Source organism: Petaurus breviceps, unplaced genomic scaffold (genome assembly GCF_028583685.1).
Source record: "Petaurus breviceps papuanus isolate PSGF00001 unplaced genomic scaffold, PetGlider_PUasm1.0 470, whole genome shotgun sequence".
NCBI classification, from domain to species: domain Eukaryota; kingdom Metazoa; phylum Chordata; class Mammalia; order Diprotodontia; family Petauridae; genus Petaurus; species Petaurus breviceps.
Genome location: NW_027186350.1, coordinates 7,708,325 through 7,721,908, shown reverse-complemented (window position 1 = coordinate 7,721,908; position 13,584 = coordinate 7,708,325). Strand labels below are relative to the sequence as shown.

The 13,584-nt window shown below is 42.0% G+C and overlaps 3 protein-coding genes across 4 annotated transcripts in view; 2 read left to right on the top strand and 1 right to left on the bottom strand.

Moving 5' to 3' along the window:
* Positions 1-13,584, top strand: part of EMG1 (EMG1 N1-specific pseudouridine methyltransferase) — a 370,137-nt gene that overhangs the window by 171,679 nt on the left and 184,874 nt on the right. The gene's annotated exons all lie outside the window — the stretch shown is intronic.
* TPI1 (triosephosphate isomerase 1) overlaps positions 1-13,584 on the top strand; it is a 204,943-nt gene that overhangs the window by 171,685 nt on the left and 19,674 nt on the right. The gene's annotated exons all lie outside the window — the stretch shown is intronic.
* Positions 9,791-13,158, bottom strand: CDCA3 (cell division cycle associated 3). Of its 2 annotated transcripts, none has more exons than XM_069101572.1 (6): positions 13,037-13,158; positions 12,663-12,833; positions 11,732-11,879; positions 10,922-11,221; positions 10,676-10,779; positions 9,791-10,565 (listed from the first exon to the last, which is right to left on the bottom strand). In XM_069101572.1, exons 2-6 carry the CDS (start codon positions 12,780-12,782, stop codon positions 10,416-10,418), a joined length of 822 nt encoding a protein of 273 aa, XP_068957673.1. In that variant the 5' UTR covers positions 12,783-12,833; positions 13,037-13,158; the 3' UTR covers positions 9,791-10,415. The 2 variants fall into 2 exon arrangements, with proteins under 2 accessions (XP_068957673.1, XP_068957674.1); XM_069101573.1 differs by lacking the exon at positions 13,037-13,158 and adding an exon at positions 12,916-13,031.

Here is a 13,584-nt window from a genome sequence, read left to right as displayed (position 1 = left end):
TGTGTGTGTGTGTGTGTGTGTGTGTGTGTGTGTGTGTGTGTGTGTGGGTGTGGGTGTGTGGGTGGGTGGCTGGGTGGGTGTTAAGTGTCTGAGGCCGGAACTGAACTCGGGTCCTCCTGACCCCAGGGCCAGTGCTTTACTCACTGAGCTACCTAGCTGCCCCTAGAAGGTGTTTTTCTTTAAAATATTATTTGCCTTGTATAAATCCATTTCTTGGTTGTGCTTCCTTTCCCCTGCATCAATTCTTTCTTTCCAGGGTCCCTTGAAATTGCTCCTTTTTTTATTTCTAAAGGCATGCTGGTAAATGTTTTAACAACTGGCTCCTTGGGGGGTAAAAAAAGATACCCATGACACCCTTTTGAGTTTAATTGGTATTATTAACATTTTGTCCATCACTTTCTTAAGTCTAGATAATCAACACGATAATAGATCAAGCTCTGATTTATAGCATTTACTATTTCTGAAGTGTAAATGACTGATGGTGATTGAACAACTGCCCCTATGGGCTGGATTCAGCATACCCCTACGGTCACAGCTCAATAATATGTGAGATTACATATTTAAATGGATTGTCTAAATACCTGACCCATCTCTGCAGAGAATAGAAGGCTTCTGTCTCTACCACCAAGACTGTAAATCAGGTGAGAGATGGATGGGGAAGGAGAACTCAGACAATCTGTTCTCTAATATTCAAGAGGTGTATTGGACTGGAATTATATCTATCTGTAACCCTACCTCCCAATATATCTGGTCTAGGAATATGAGACCCTGATCACTCTTAAGGGAAAGGGCAGCCCTTAGCTTACCCTTACCAATTTAGTCCATTTTTACCTTATAGACCCAAAAGACCATCATATGTTGTGAATAACAAATAAGTGCCTTTATCCAAGCAAAATAGCAAACAGAAATGAGAGAAGTTCTACAGTTTAGCAGGGGTAGGGAACTTGTGGCCTTGAGGTCACATGTAGCCCTGTAGGTCTTCAAATGTGGCCCTTTGACCAAATCCAAACTTCACAGAACAAATCTAGGTCCTCAAGTATGGCCCTTTGACACAATCCAAACTTCACAAAACAAATCTGGGTCCTCAAAGTGTGGCCCTTTGACCAAATCCAGACTTCACAGGACTGAGATTTGGATTTAGTCCAAGGGCTGCTCTTGAGGACCTGGAGGACCACATGTAGTCTTGAGGACAAAAGTTCCCCACCCCTGGTTTAGAGTATACTAGGAAATACAGGGTGTCCCAAAAGTTTTAGTACAGCTTTAAGTTTTAAAACTGTGCTAAGACTTTTGGTATATCCTGTTCATAAGAGAAAACGAGCACTTCATCTGTGAGCAAGGCAGGATTTCAGGTAACATTAGAAGGGAGCAGATCTCACCTGGGTAGATCTTCTCTTGGCAGTCTCTAGCATTTCAGACCCTGGAAGTAAAGGAACAAGTATGGAGCCAGTTCCCATCTGTCCATGACTCAGAAGGCTGCTTTCTATCATTTACAGTTTTTCTCCTTCTACTGCTTCCCTGGAGCTGTTCTTCAGAGCTCCTTGTTTGGTCTTTAAACTTTATTTTTGATTGTTTAATAATGGCACCTACCTCCCAGAGTTGTGAGGGTCAAATAAGATCATAACTGTAAAGCACTTAGCTCAGTCCAATTACATAATGAGTGCTACATACACATTAGCTATTATTGTTTGCAATAGTTTTTCCCTGATGTAGAAGTTCTGGATTTGGGCTGTTCCATTTCTAGGAATTTTCCTTTTCTGAGGTTTCTTTCAGGAGGTGATGAGTGGATTCTTTCTATCTTCACTTTGCCCTGTGGTTCTAATAAATGATTTGTGATTTCTTAAAATAGGGTTGTTGGGTTTTTTTGTTTTATCATGTTTTTCTGGTAGTCCAAATGATGCTTGAATTATTAACTCCTTAACCTGTTTTCTAAGTCAGTTGTTTTATATATCAGATAGTTTATATCTTCTACTTTTTCAGTCTTGGTTTGATCTAATATTTCTTTCTTTCTCTTGGGATCACTGATTTTTGTTTGGTCTATTCTTATTTTCACGGAGTCTGTTACATGGGTAAGAATTGCCACTTTCTAATCTAAGTTATCTCTTCTTCTTCCAATGCATTCCAAGGCTTTTATTTGTTAATGTTTTGCTTTGTTTCTTTGAGGTGTTCATGGAGTCTTTGTAGAAAATCTATTATTTTTTCTCTTGAGTCTCTGACTGTAGTGGTTATGGAGTATTTCTCTTCTTAGTTGGGTTTTTAAAAGATATTTTTAGATCTATGATAATTTTTATAATGGCAGTCTTATTCAATAGTTTACTCATCTCTCCAGCAGTCATTTCTAAATTGGGGCTTTGTGCCAGGGCCAGGCCTTGTCTCCTGCTATGCTTTTGGGTGGTCCTGCTTGTTCTCTACCAAGGTCACTTGTGTTCCTGTACCCTTAGAAGAGGACCAGATTCCTCTATATCCTAGGGCTAGGTCCCTTTGAATCTTTGAAGTTCAGATGCAGGCTCTTCAGGGCCCTCTATAGCCTCTCAGAACAAAGAGCCAGGGACCCTGGAGCCCAAGGGCCTGTGTTGTCTTGGTCTAAGCACTAACATGAGCATAGGCATGCTGTAAGAGACTGATTTGGTGATAGTTGTGCTTTAGAAAAATCACTTAATACTTTTGCTTACAGGGTTCATACTGTGAGTAGCATCCAGCTAGCGTACCCCGGCAGGCTACACTTGTCTCCAGTTGGTCTCTTACATGCTGGGAGTCTACTGTATGTGCTGACTTTTCTGGAAGTTTCCCCTTTGCTGAAGCCTGCATGTTTCTGATTGGTGTTTTGTGGCGTTCAAGGGGCAGCTAGATGACTGAGTGGATAGAGTTCTGGACCTAGAATCAGGAAGACCTGAGTTCAAATGTGGTCTCAGATACTTACTAGCTGTGTGACCCAGGGCAAGTCACTAATCCTTGTTTGCCTTAATCTACTGCAGAAGGAAATAGCTAACCGTTCCAGTATCATTTGCCAAGAAAAACCCAAAGACAGCATTGGTATGATATGGTCCATGGGGTCATGAAGAATCAGACATGACTGAAGAACAATGAGCAAGGTGAAAAGAAGCTGCTATAGTTGCACCTTGGATTTATTGATCCTTATTCCATCTAGTATTTTTTTTAAAGTCATTGTTAGAATAGGGATATGAGAACTGGGTTGCTTACCTCTATGCAACACTTGGCTAGAAGTGTTAAGTGAGATTTCTAAAAGCTCAGCTCTCACCATGTTGATCTCCGTGTTGACCATGTATGAATCTTTATCCAGAGGCAGTGAGGCAGCACAGTGAGATCGATGGATCTGGAGTCAAGAAGACCTGAGTTCAAATCTAGCCTCAGCCACTTACTATGTGACTCGTGCCTGCCTCAGTTTCCTCAACTGTGAAATGGGAATAATAATATCTACTTAGGTAGCACAGAGTACCAGACCTAGAGTCAGGAGGACCTGAGTTCAAATCCGGCCTCAGACACTTGACACACTTGCTAGCTGTGTGACTTTGGGCAAGTCACTTAACCCCAATTGCCCTGCCTTCCGCCCTCCAAAAAAAAATAGTATCTACCTCCCAGGATTGTTGTGAAATGATTAGCGCTATGCCTGGAACACAGTAGGCACCTAGTAAATGCTTTTTCCTCTTCCACTCATTGACTTTGGGATCAAATATAAACTCTTTTGCCTGCCTTTTAAAGCTTTTCACAACCTGACCCCCTATATATATATCCCTCTTCAACTCCTTTTAGAATTCCTGATTTCCTTCAAAACTCAGTTTAAATTCTACTTTCTACATGTGGCCTTTCTTAATTCCCTCTAGATGTTTGAATCCTCCATTCTAAATAAGTTACCATGTATTTATTTTGTACACACTTAATACACATACATGTTGTCTTCTCTGATAGAACAAAGCTTCTTGAGAACAAACAATGCTTCATTTTTGTCTTTGTGCCCTCAGTGCCTAGCACAGTAGGAGCTTAATAAATGCTTGTTGATTAAATGTTTGGTGAATCCATTCTCACAAGACTCTTAGTCAAACAAATCATCTGAGGGTCACCTCCAATCACTGAAACCCATTCCACAGGAGACACCAAGGGGTAGCTTGGAACCAGCCAATACGTCTCTAACTCTAATCAGTAATTATTTTTGTCCTCTTCACAAGGAACCAGTGAGCACATCCATACTCTGAAGCAACAGAAAGAGGCTTTTTCAAAAGTCCTAAATATAGGCTGACTGCTGAGTAAGCTCATCAAGTTGATTGGAAATCTCCACTGATCAATTCTGCTTACAGCTTTTATACTGCTCCCTGAATACAAATCATCCCTGGTAATATGCCACTGTCTATCCATGCCCAACATTTATCTTTCCATTCTCCTGTGGGTCACCCACAAATTTGACTTTTCCAAGACTGTGATGGTCCTTATTTCAGTCATATAGAATAGAATCATTAAAAGAATGCAGGTGTTAAAGCGAAGTTTTGTTGCAGGAAGTTGCTAGGGATTGTTGAAAGCATGGCAGTTTCTCAAATGCCATCTTCAATTCTGGATCCAAATCACTGTTCATCTGTAATGTTTTTCCAAGAGCCTAATATTTGGAGAAGATATGCAGATCTCCTCCTCCCTTCTCCTTTTGCAACATTTCGTCCTCCTTATTCAAACACAGGCAGATCTGGCTGGAGGCTGGAAGACCTTGCTTAAGAAAATATGGAGGATTTTTGCTGTGTCCTGAAGAGTGTTATGTTTATATTTCTGCTAGTACCATTGCCATAACACATCTAGCACCTAAATATGTCAAAATTCTGTCCTGGAGAGAAAAGTGAAAGGTCTAGGCTACAGTTGTCAAATGAGGCTGCAACTACCCTAATGGCCCATGGCATGCAGACTACAATACTCCCAAGTATTCCTTGAACCAGATTAAAATGTCATTGGGAAATATTTAGCAAAATAAGTAATTGGAGGCTGGAAGAACCTGCTGCTTTTAAAGCAGAATAGCAAGAAAGAGAGGGAGACAATACCCAAGGAGAGAGCTGAAAATAATCATTCTATAGTGCTTTGAGCTTTGAAAAGGGCTATGTGTAAATTAATTTTCCTGAGCTCCACACATCTCATTTGAATACCCTAACAGGTCTGTGAGGTAAGAACTCCAGGTATCATTGTTCCCATTTTACAGATGAGGAAACTAAGGCTGCTAAGTGATTTGTCCAAGCCACATGGATGGTGAGTGGCAGAGGATGGGATGGGAATCCAGGTCCAACACCCTTTCCACTCTAGCACAGGGTTTTCCTTCTCATTCTTGGTAGGCACCAAAGGAACAGGATGGTAATGGCCACCAGTAAGGCTATGAGACAAGGGAGAAATGACCGCCTTTTGACACAGCCTTTTGTACCTTTGGACAACTCTGTTTTAGGAAGTTTTTCCTGATGTCAAGTCTAAATGTGCTTCTTTAGGGTTTCTAGTTGGGGATTCTGGGGCCACATGAGTCCAATTGCTCCTCTACATGGTGCACCTTCAAACATCGAAAGGGAGCTACCATGTCTGTTCCTCTCCCACCAAAACCTTCTATATTGTCATTTGGGCCAATGGATCATTATAATCGTGGTAACAACCACCATTTATATAGTTCTTTAAAGTTTACAAAGCCCTTTATATGTTATTTCATTTGATCCTTACAGCAGCCTGGTGACAGAGGTAGTATAACTATCCCCATTTTATAGATGAGAAAGAAACTTGCCCAGAGGCACACAGCTGTTAAGTGCCTTAGGTAAGATTCAAACTCATCTTTGTGACTCCAAGTGCAGGACTTTTTCAAACCACCCAGCTACTTCAACATCCTTTGCCATCCTTGTTGACTTTTTCTGGACACTCTCCAGTTTATCAATGTTTTTTTTTAGATTATAAAATAATTGAGGATGGGGGACTGTCTTTTCCCTCTTTCTGTATCCCCAGAGCTCAATGTATTGCCTGGCACATAGTAAACGCTTAATAAATGTTTGTTTGTTTAATTAACTCTTAAACTATCTCTACCACAATTGAGCCAATATTCTAAGTGTCTGACAAGGGAGGACAGAGAATAGAGGAACTATTACCAAATGTATGATTGAAAAGGGATGGAATAAACTGATCAAGTTTCTTCATTTTAAAAACTGTAGAACTCAGAAATGACCCTCAAGTTGTCACAATGAGTGGCCCTAATTTAAAAAGACATGGAACTGGAAAATATCCAGAGGATGGGAACAAGGATGGCAAAATCCCTTGAGATTTTATCATGTGAACATCAGTTGAAGGAATGGGGATATTTAGACTAGAAAGGAGAAAACTTAGATAGGACATTATAGTTGTCTTCAACATCTGAAGGGTGTTCATAAGGAATAAGGGTAATTGACTTATTTTGCTTGGCTTTCAAGCACAGAGGTAGGAATAACTAGTGGAAACTGCAAAGCACTAAATTTAGATTAGAAGCAAGGGGAAAACTGAACATTTAGAGGCATCCCAAAATGGAATTGGCTGCCTCAGGAATAATGGGTTCCCTCTCACTGGAAATCAAAGCCACTTGATCCAGATAGGATTCTTGTAAAGATTTATCCTTGACTATATGGCCTTTGTGGTCCTTTCCAGTTCTGAGATTCGGTGAATATTTGAAACTTTATGACTCGTTTTGCCATTTGGGAATGGGCTAGAAGGGGGTTGGCCTAAAAAGTGTAGGCATGATTGTCAGGTGATTCCCCTTTGCTTAGGCCAGGGGCTGGGGAGAATCAAAGAGAATTCCCACTGCTCTTGCTAAGTATGATACCAAAAGAGAGTGGGGACTTTGATCAGGGTCCAGGGTAGGAACAGAATGGGGTCCTGGTTGGTGTCTGGAAGTAATAGAACTGGTGATTCCATTCTGCTTCTTTTGTGTGGTGGGAGTAATGGAGACAGTTGAAAGGAAACTTAACTCTTTCAGCAGAGTTGCTGAGGGAATATCTGGGGCTTTGTTTGAATGAATGTAGGAATAGAAGATGGCAGAGGGACTTCCTCTACTCAGGCCTACTTCTGTAAGGGGGCAAAGTGGAGAGTCAAAGAATCTTCTCACTATTCTGACAAGTTGGGGCATTAACCAGGGCTTTGTGTTTGAGGTGAGGAATTCTGAGACACATTTGGACATAAAAGCTGGGGAAACAGGGACTCCCTTCAGCTGGGGCAAAGATGATAAAGGTGCTCCCAGAGCTCTGTTGGAAAGGGAAGACTGGGGGCCAGCAAATAGGTAGGTCTTAGCATTTCTTGCCTTCTAGACCCAAAGAGATAGGGGAATGGGAAGTATTGGATGGCTCTGCTTGGGCTGAAGGGAGTTACATGAGGACTAGAGGGAGCAGTGGAAGAGTAGGGAGGCAGGTCTGGCATTCCAGGGAAGTAGGACAGTGTGTTTTTTTTTTTTTTTGGCAGTCACTAGATTATCTCATGGGGCAGCTAGTTGGCACAAGGAAGAAAGTATTGGGCCTGTATTCACTCATGTTTTTGAGTTCAAATCTGGCCTCAGACACTTATTGTGTGGCCCTGGGCAAGTCACTTAATCCTGTTTGCCTCAGTTTTCTCACCTATAAAATGAATTGGAGAAGGAAATGGCAAACCACTCCAGTATCTTTGCAAAAAAAAAACTCCAAATGGGGTCATGAAGAGTTGGACATGACTGAAAAACAATATCTTCTTTTTCATATGATTTTTCAAATATTTCTTGCTTTTGAGGAAATAAGTGGGATAGAGAACGGTATAAAGTGAGTAGTTTTTCTGTTTTGAGAGGATTTGTTTTTTTTTAAACCTGTATTTTATTTATTTACTTATTTTAGTTTTCAACATTCACTTCCATAAAATTTTGAGTTCTGAATTTTCTCCCCTCCTTCCCCTCCTCCCTCTCCAAGATGGCATGCAATCTGATATGTTATATATATATATATATATATATATACACACACATTCATATTAAACATTTTCATATTAGTCATGTTGCAAAGAAGAATCAGAACCAATGGGGAAACCACAAGAAAGAAGAAACAAAAAAAAAAAGAGAGAACAAATAGTATGCTTCAATCTGCATTCAGATTCCATAGTTCTTTTTCTGGATTGGATAGCATTTTCTATCAGGAGTCTTTTGGAGTTGTTTTAGATCCTTGCATTGCTGAGAAGAGCTAAGTCTATCAAAGTCAGTCATTGCACAATGTTGCTGTTTACTGGTTCTGCTCACTGTGCTTGGCATCAGTTCATGTAAATCTTTCCAGGTTTTTCCGAAATCCACCCACTCATCATTTCTTATGGAACAATAGTATTCCATTACATTCATATACCACAGCTTGTTCAGCCATTCCTCAATTGATGGGCATCCTCTGTTTTGAGAGGATTTGGACAGAACTGGCTCCCTTATTTTTTTTCCTGCTCCATCATCTTGAAGGAAGACCCCATCAGATTTAGAGCTGGCAGGGCCCTTAGAGGTTATTGAGTCCAATCCCTTCATTTTAAAAAGGTGGAAGCCAACATGTACAGGTTATATGACTTGCCTAAGGTCACAGAAATAATCAAACATTTATTAATGTTTACACAGTGCTAAACACTGGAGATACAAAGAAATGCAAAAATAGTTCCTGCCCTCAAGGAGCTTACATTGCAATGGGGGGAGATATGTAAATAACTAATTATATTATAAGAATCGAGGGAGATTGAGAAATGCCTCCTGCAGAAAGTGGGATTTGAACTATCCTAAAGAAAGTAAGGGAGATTAAAAGAGAAGAAAGAGCATTTCAGACATAGGGGTCAGCTCATGCAAAGGTTCAAAGGTAGAAGATGGTATGTGTGTATACCCACGTAGGTATAAAATAATTGGATCGTGGAGTACAGAAGGAAATAATATGAAAGGAAACTGGAAATGTAGGAACCCATGAAAAGACTTAAATGCTGAGGACTTTGTTTTATCCTGGAGGCAACAGGGAATCACTGGAGTTTATTGGGCAGTGGGGGTCAAGGTGTAAGACCAACACTTTAGGAAAAAAAATCAGTTTAGTAACTGAGTGCAGGATAGATTAAGGAGAGATTTGAGACACAGAGAAAAATTAGAAAGCTATTGCAATAATCTGGGTAAGGGGCAACAAGGACCTGACTTATTGTGGTAACTATTTGAATGGAGAGAAGAGGGTTATAGATGAGAGATGTTATGAGGGTCAAAGTTGGGAAGCTCAGGTGAATGGGAAAATGATAGGGCCCTCAACAGTAATAATTCAGAAGAGGACAAGGTTTTAGTGGAAATACAATGTATTCTGCTTTGGACATGTTGAGTTTGAGATGACTATAGAACATTCAATTCAAGAGGTTCATTAGGCAGGTAGTATGGTGACTGGCACTCAGGAGAAAGCAGGGCTGGATATACAGATCTGGGAATCCGAGGTAACAATTTAACTCATGCAAGCTTATATGGAGGGAGAAAAGGACCTAAGAGCATTGGGGGATGGATGGATGATGGATGGATGAAGATCCAGCAAAGGTGACTGAAGAGGTCAGATAGGTAAGAGAAAAACAGAAGAGATCAGTGTCACAAAATCGAGAGAGAAGAAGAGTATCTGGGAGGAGGTAAGCTACAGTGTTACATGCTGCAGACATCAAAAAGGATGAGGACTGAAGAGATTTTAAACCCGGTTTCTGACTCCAAATCTATACCCTGCTTTGCACGGGAGACTTCAGAATGTTGGTTGCATTTTATTCTGAGACAAAAAAAATTTTTTTTTTAAATCAACACTCACAACAGATTCAATTATTTTGATATCTTTTAATCAACTATGACTGTGAAGATGTGGTCTTGCTGTAGAAAGTTGTAAAAGCTTGTTTGTTCCTCATTCTGATATTCTGGAGAATATCCTTGATAAATGTATAGTTTCTCAAAAATATTTTACCCTATGAATTTTCTCATTTTACAATGAAAAAGCATGTAAAATGGTAGTTATGTATGATTTCATGATCATGGTTGGGGGAGGGGGATAGTAATACTATCTATGATTTTTCCTAATCATTCAATAGCTTATTACCTTCACTGTGTTAATTGGGTGGCTCCCTGACTTCTCCAATTCCTTAAGTCACTGTTCCTACACCCAAAGACTTAGTCTTTTGATAAACACTTTTAACTTTTTAAACATTTTCTTTAATATAAAAGAAATCATACATACATCAAATACACGCTGTACAAGGGGGGAATGAGGGAATTATCTGGAACTCAGATAAGGGGAGCAGGGAGATAATGGTTGACAAGACTTGCTTTCTTCTTCAGAGCCAATTATCTCAGTTTTGTGGGGAGGCAAGATAAAGGGATGTGTCTATCTCTAGGCTATTAAGGGAGGAGACAAAATGAAGCAGGCAAGTCCAGGAGGAGAGAGAATTGAAGTCTAGTTCTCAACCAAGGGACAATGCTGGTTCTCTTTGTTATGACCCTGATCCCAGGCCCATGCGGTGATCTTCAGAGGGTGTCCAGTTCCCAGAATAGCTGCTTCTTTCCGTTCTCCCACATTCTCACTCAGCACTGTGGACCGTTTACTCTATAGTGGAAGGAGATGGGAGGCTCAAGAGAGACAATTCCAGAGAAAGAAGATGCTCTGCTAAGGACTAGACTACTCAGTTAAATCCCTTTTCTCCCCACATCCTTTACCTGCCGAGGCATCAGGGGACCAGGGGAGTTATCGTCCTGCAGGGTGGTGAGGGGTGATCTTCCTAGGACCTTGCCAGCTGGTTTCCTTCTAAGAGGCCTAGAACCTGAAGGGGGAAGGGAAAAATCAAAATCAGAATTGTTAAATATACTCATCTCCAAGGTGCATCACTCCTTTCATTACACAAGGAGCCTCTTCCTCTGAAGGAAAACTTGTTTGCTACTTTTTCTCCCACTAGCATCTTGTACCTGAGGAACAAGGTGTCTCAGAACCTCTCAAGAACTTGTCAGGGTCCTGGCTGGTCATTCGAAGTGCTGGAGGCTGTTCTGTTGCTTCTGTAGTGTTTGCCTGTTTGTGAGAAACCCCAGTTTGGCTCAGGGAGGCTGGTAGTTTCTGGCATTCAAGGGATAGTGGAGTATCCAGAGACAAGTCCTGCTCAGGCTGTGATGAAAACTTCACAGATAGGGCCAGCTCAGTGGAATGCTCTGGCTTAGAGGCTTCAGTCCCAAAGTCCTCACTAAGCTGCTTTACCAACTGGTTTGGAGGGTCTGGAAGAGACAAGCTGGAACTGAGAACTGTTTCCAGTCTCTCTCAGTCAAATAACAAGAGCATAGAAGGTCTTGTCATTTAGTCACTGGAGCAGGGGTTTAAAAGTTTTTCATGTCATAGACCACTTTGACAGTCTGGTAAAGCTTATGGACCCCCTTCTCAGAATAATTTTTTTTAAATGTATAAAATATATAGAAATACAAAGGAAACCAATTATATTGACATACAATCTTCAAAATATCTTTTAAATGTTCCCAGATTAAGAACTCATGACTTGAAGTAGGGATGAAGATGAGCCCAAAGGTTATATAAGGACCAATTAGCAAGGGACAAAAATCCATGGGCTAGAAAGGCATTGGGAAGGGAGGGGAAGGTAGAGATAGGGAAGAGAGAAATCTCGGTTTCTTTAGAAAGGAGTAGGACATAGCTCTGGAAAGGAGCTTGTAGGAACAGTTTTGTGGTAAATAGCTCTATCTGACAGGTCTGTCAGTCCTGGGTGCAATACCAACCTATTGTGCTGGTCTTCATGGGTGTTCGGATAATGCCAAATGTGGGAGATCTGGGATCTGAACCTTGAGGTTGCTCCATATTCTTGGTCTCCACCACTTCCTGCTGCTGTGCCCCGAGGGAGGGACTTAATTGTGGGGAACTCTCCACCTGCCAATATGACATAGAACCTAGGACAGTTCTCAGGACTGGGGTGGTCCCCACCTTCTCCATCTCCTCTCCTGTGATGTCCAATAATACAATTGCATCACCTGAAGATTCACATTATACATTCCTTTTCAGGCTTTGCCTTAGTATATAGATAAATACAGAGGAAAATCAGGCTCAGGGAGATTAGGTGATTTGTTCATGGTCATCAGAGGCAGCTTTAGGCACAGTGGATAAAATTCAAATCCAGCCTCAGACACTTACTTGCTATGTGACACTGGGCAAGACATTTTAACTTCTGTTTGCCACAGTTTATATCTGTAAAATAGGGATAATAATAGCACCAGCCTCCCTGGCTTGTTGGATCAATTAAAATTTATAAAACTTAGCACAGTGTCTGCTACATGGTAAGCACCATATAAATGTGCATGTTGATGCTGATGCTGATGGTTATGGTCACAAAAGCTTGCAAATATTGGAACTTTTGTGGATGAGACCCGGGTCTCTTACCGGGAGCTATGGTAGAATGGAAAAGAACATAAACATAAAGACTTAGGTTGCCCCAGGGTCTGCTATGATACTACCTTAGGTAACTCCTTTCGCCTCTCTGAGCCTCAGTTTCCTGGTCTGTAAAACGAGTTGGACTAGACGGTTCCATACTCAGCAGCAGGACTCAGGTTGCTGAGGTTCCAAGCCCGCACGAGGAGCCCGCACAACCCCAGAAAGACTCCCCAGAGGGATTAAGGGCAGAGGGGGACCCCTCGAGCTTTCCCACCTCCCCAGTACCTGAATGGGGGTACGGAGAATGCCTGCGCTGGGAGAACGAGGGTCTGTTACGTGCGCCAGATGCTTGTTGCATGGCGCAGGACGGGCCGGGGTGACCGGGACGCTCTTGGCCGAGCCCATTTTCACGGCTCGGCCGGCCAGCTGCCCAGGAGGGCAGGAGGACGCGTGGACCTGCAAAAGAGAAACAGGCGGCTCACGTCTCAGACACCTTTCCCGCTGCTTCGCCCCCACGCCAAGGGGAATGGGAGTTGACCTTTGACTTCTGACTGCCTAGGTTTCCCCGGAGTGGAGGCCCCAGCGCAGTCCAGATAGAGGGTCCAGGCGTAGAAAGAGGGAGCGGAGGGAGGAGGTGCTTCCCAAAACCAAGAACTCACTTTTTGGAGTCAAGCTTTTCTTGCGGATCTGTTAGCATTCGGTTCTCCAAGTTGCGTTTCAAACCTGCCGCCGCGCCCCCCGGTTCCCTCTGATTGGCTGAACCTCGGACCACCCTCCTATACGCGAGACGCCTCTTGCCAATACGGGCGTTCATTGGGCCCGAGAAGTGTCTGTCACACGTACCACGGGGCCAATGGGCATTTAAAACGGGACTCTGCTTCAGAAAGCCCTCCTCCTCCAATGTAAGCCCTTAGCTCCATCTCTAAAGGAACCTTTGATTAATTAAATGGATTTCCCTCTAGTTCATGCCGGCTGTCATTCTTTAAATCCCTGAAAAAGTGTTTAATGCACTAAGTTTCGTATTGGCTATCATTTAGAGTTTTAATGAAGAACGGAATAATGAAAAAAAAGTATAGGCAAAATATGAATGATCAGACATCATCACAAGCTTTGACAAATTAATGGCTTCTTTCCCCCTCCGTCCCCGGAAGAGAGTTTATCCAACAGCAGCTATTGGTTAGGGCTACCATCAATCATATATCTCCAC

Bases quoted from the DNA above. Each gene is read 5' to 3' on its own strand.
- CDCA3 (XM_069101572.1), bottom strand. From the start codon at position 12,782: ATGGGCTCGGCCAAGAGCGTCCCGGTCACCCCGGCCCGTCCTGCGCCA. The intron at 11,222-11,731 runs GTTGGTATTGCA...TGTCTCTTCCAG, and splicing joins CATGAAGACCAGCACAATAG to ACCCTCCAAACCAGTTGGTA. The intron at 10,780-10,921 runs GTACAAGATGCT...TTCCCCCTTCAG, and splicing joins TGAGACACCTTGTTCCTCAG to GTTCTAGGCCTCTTAGAAGG.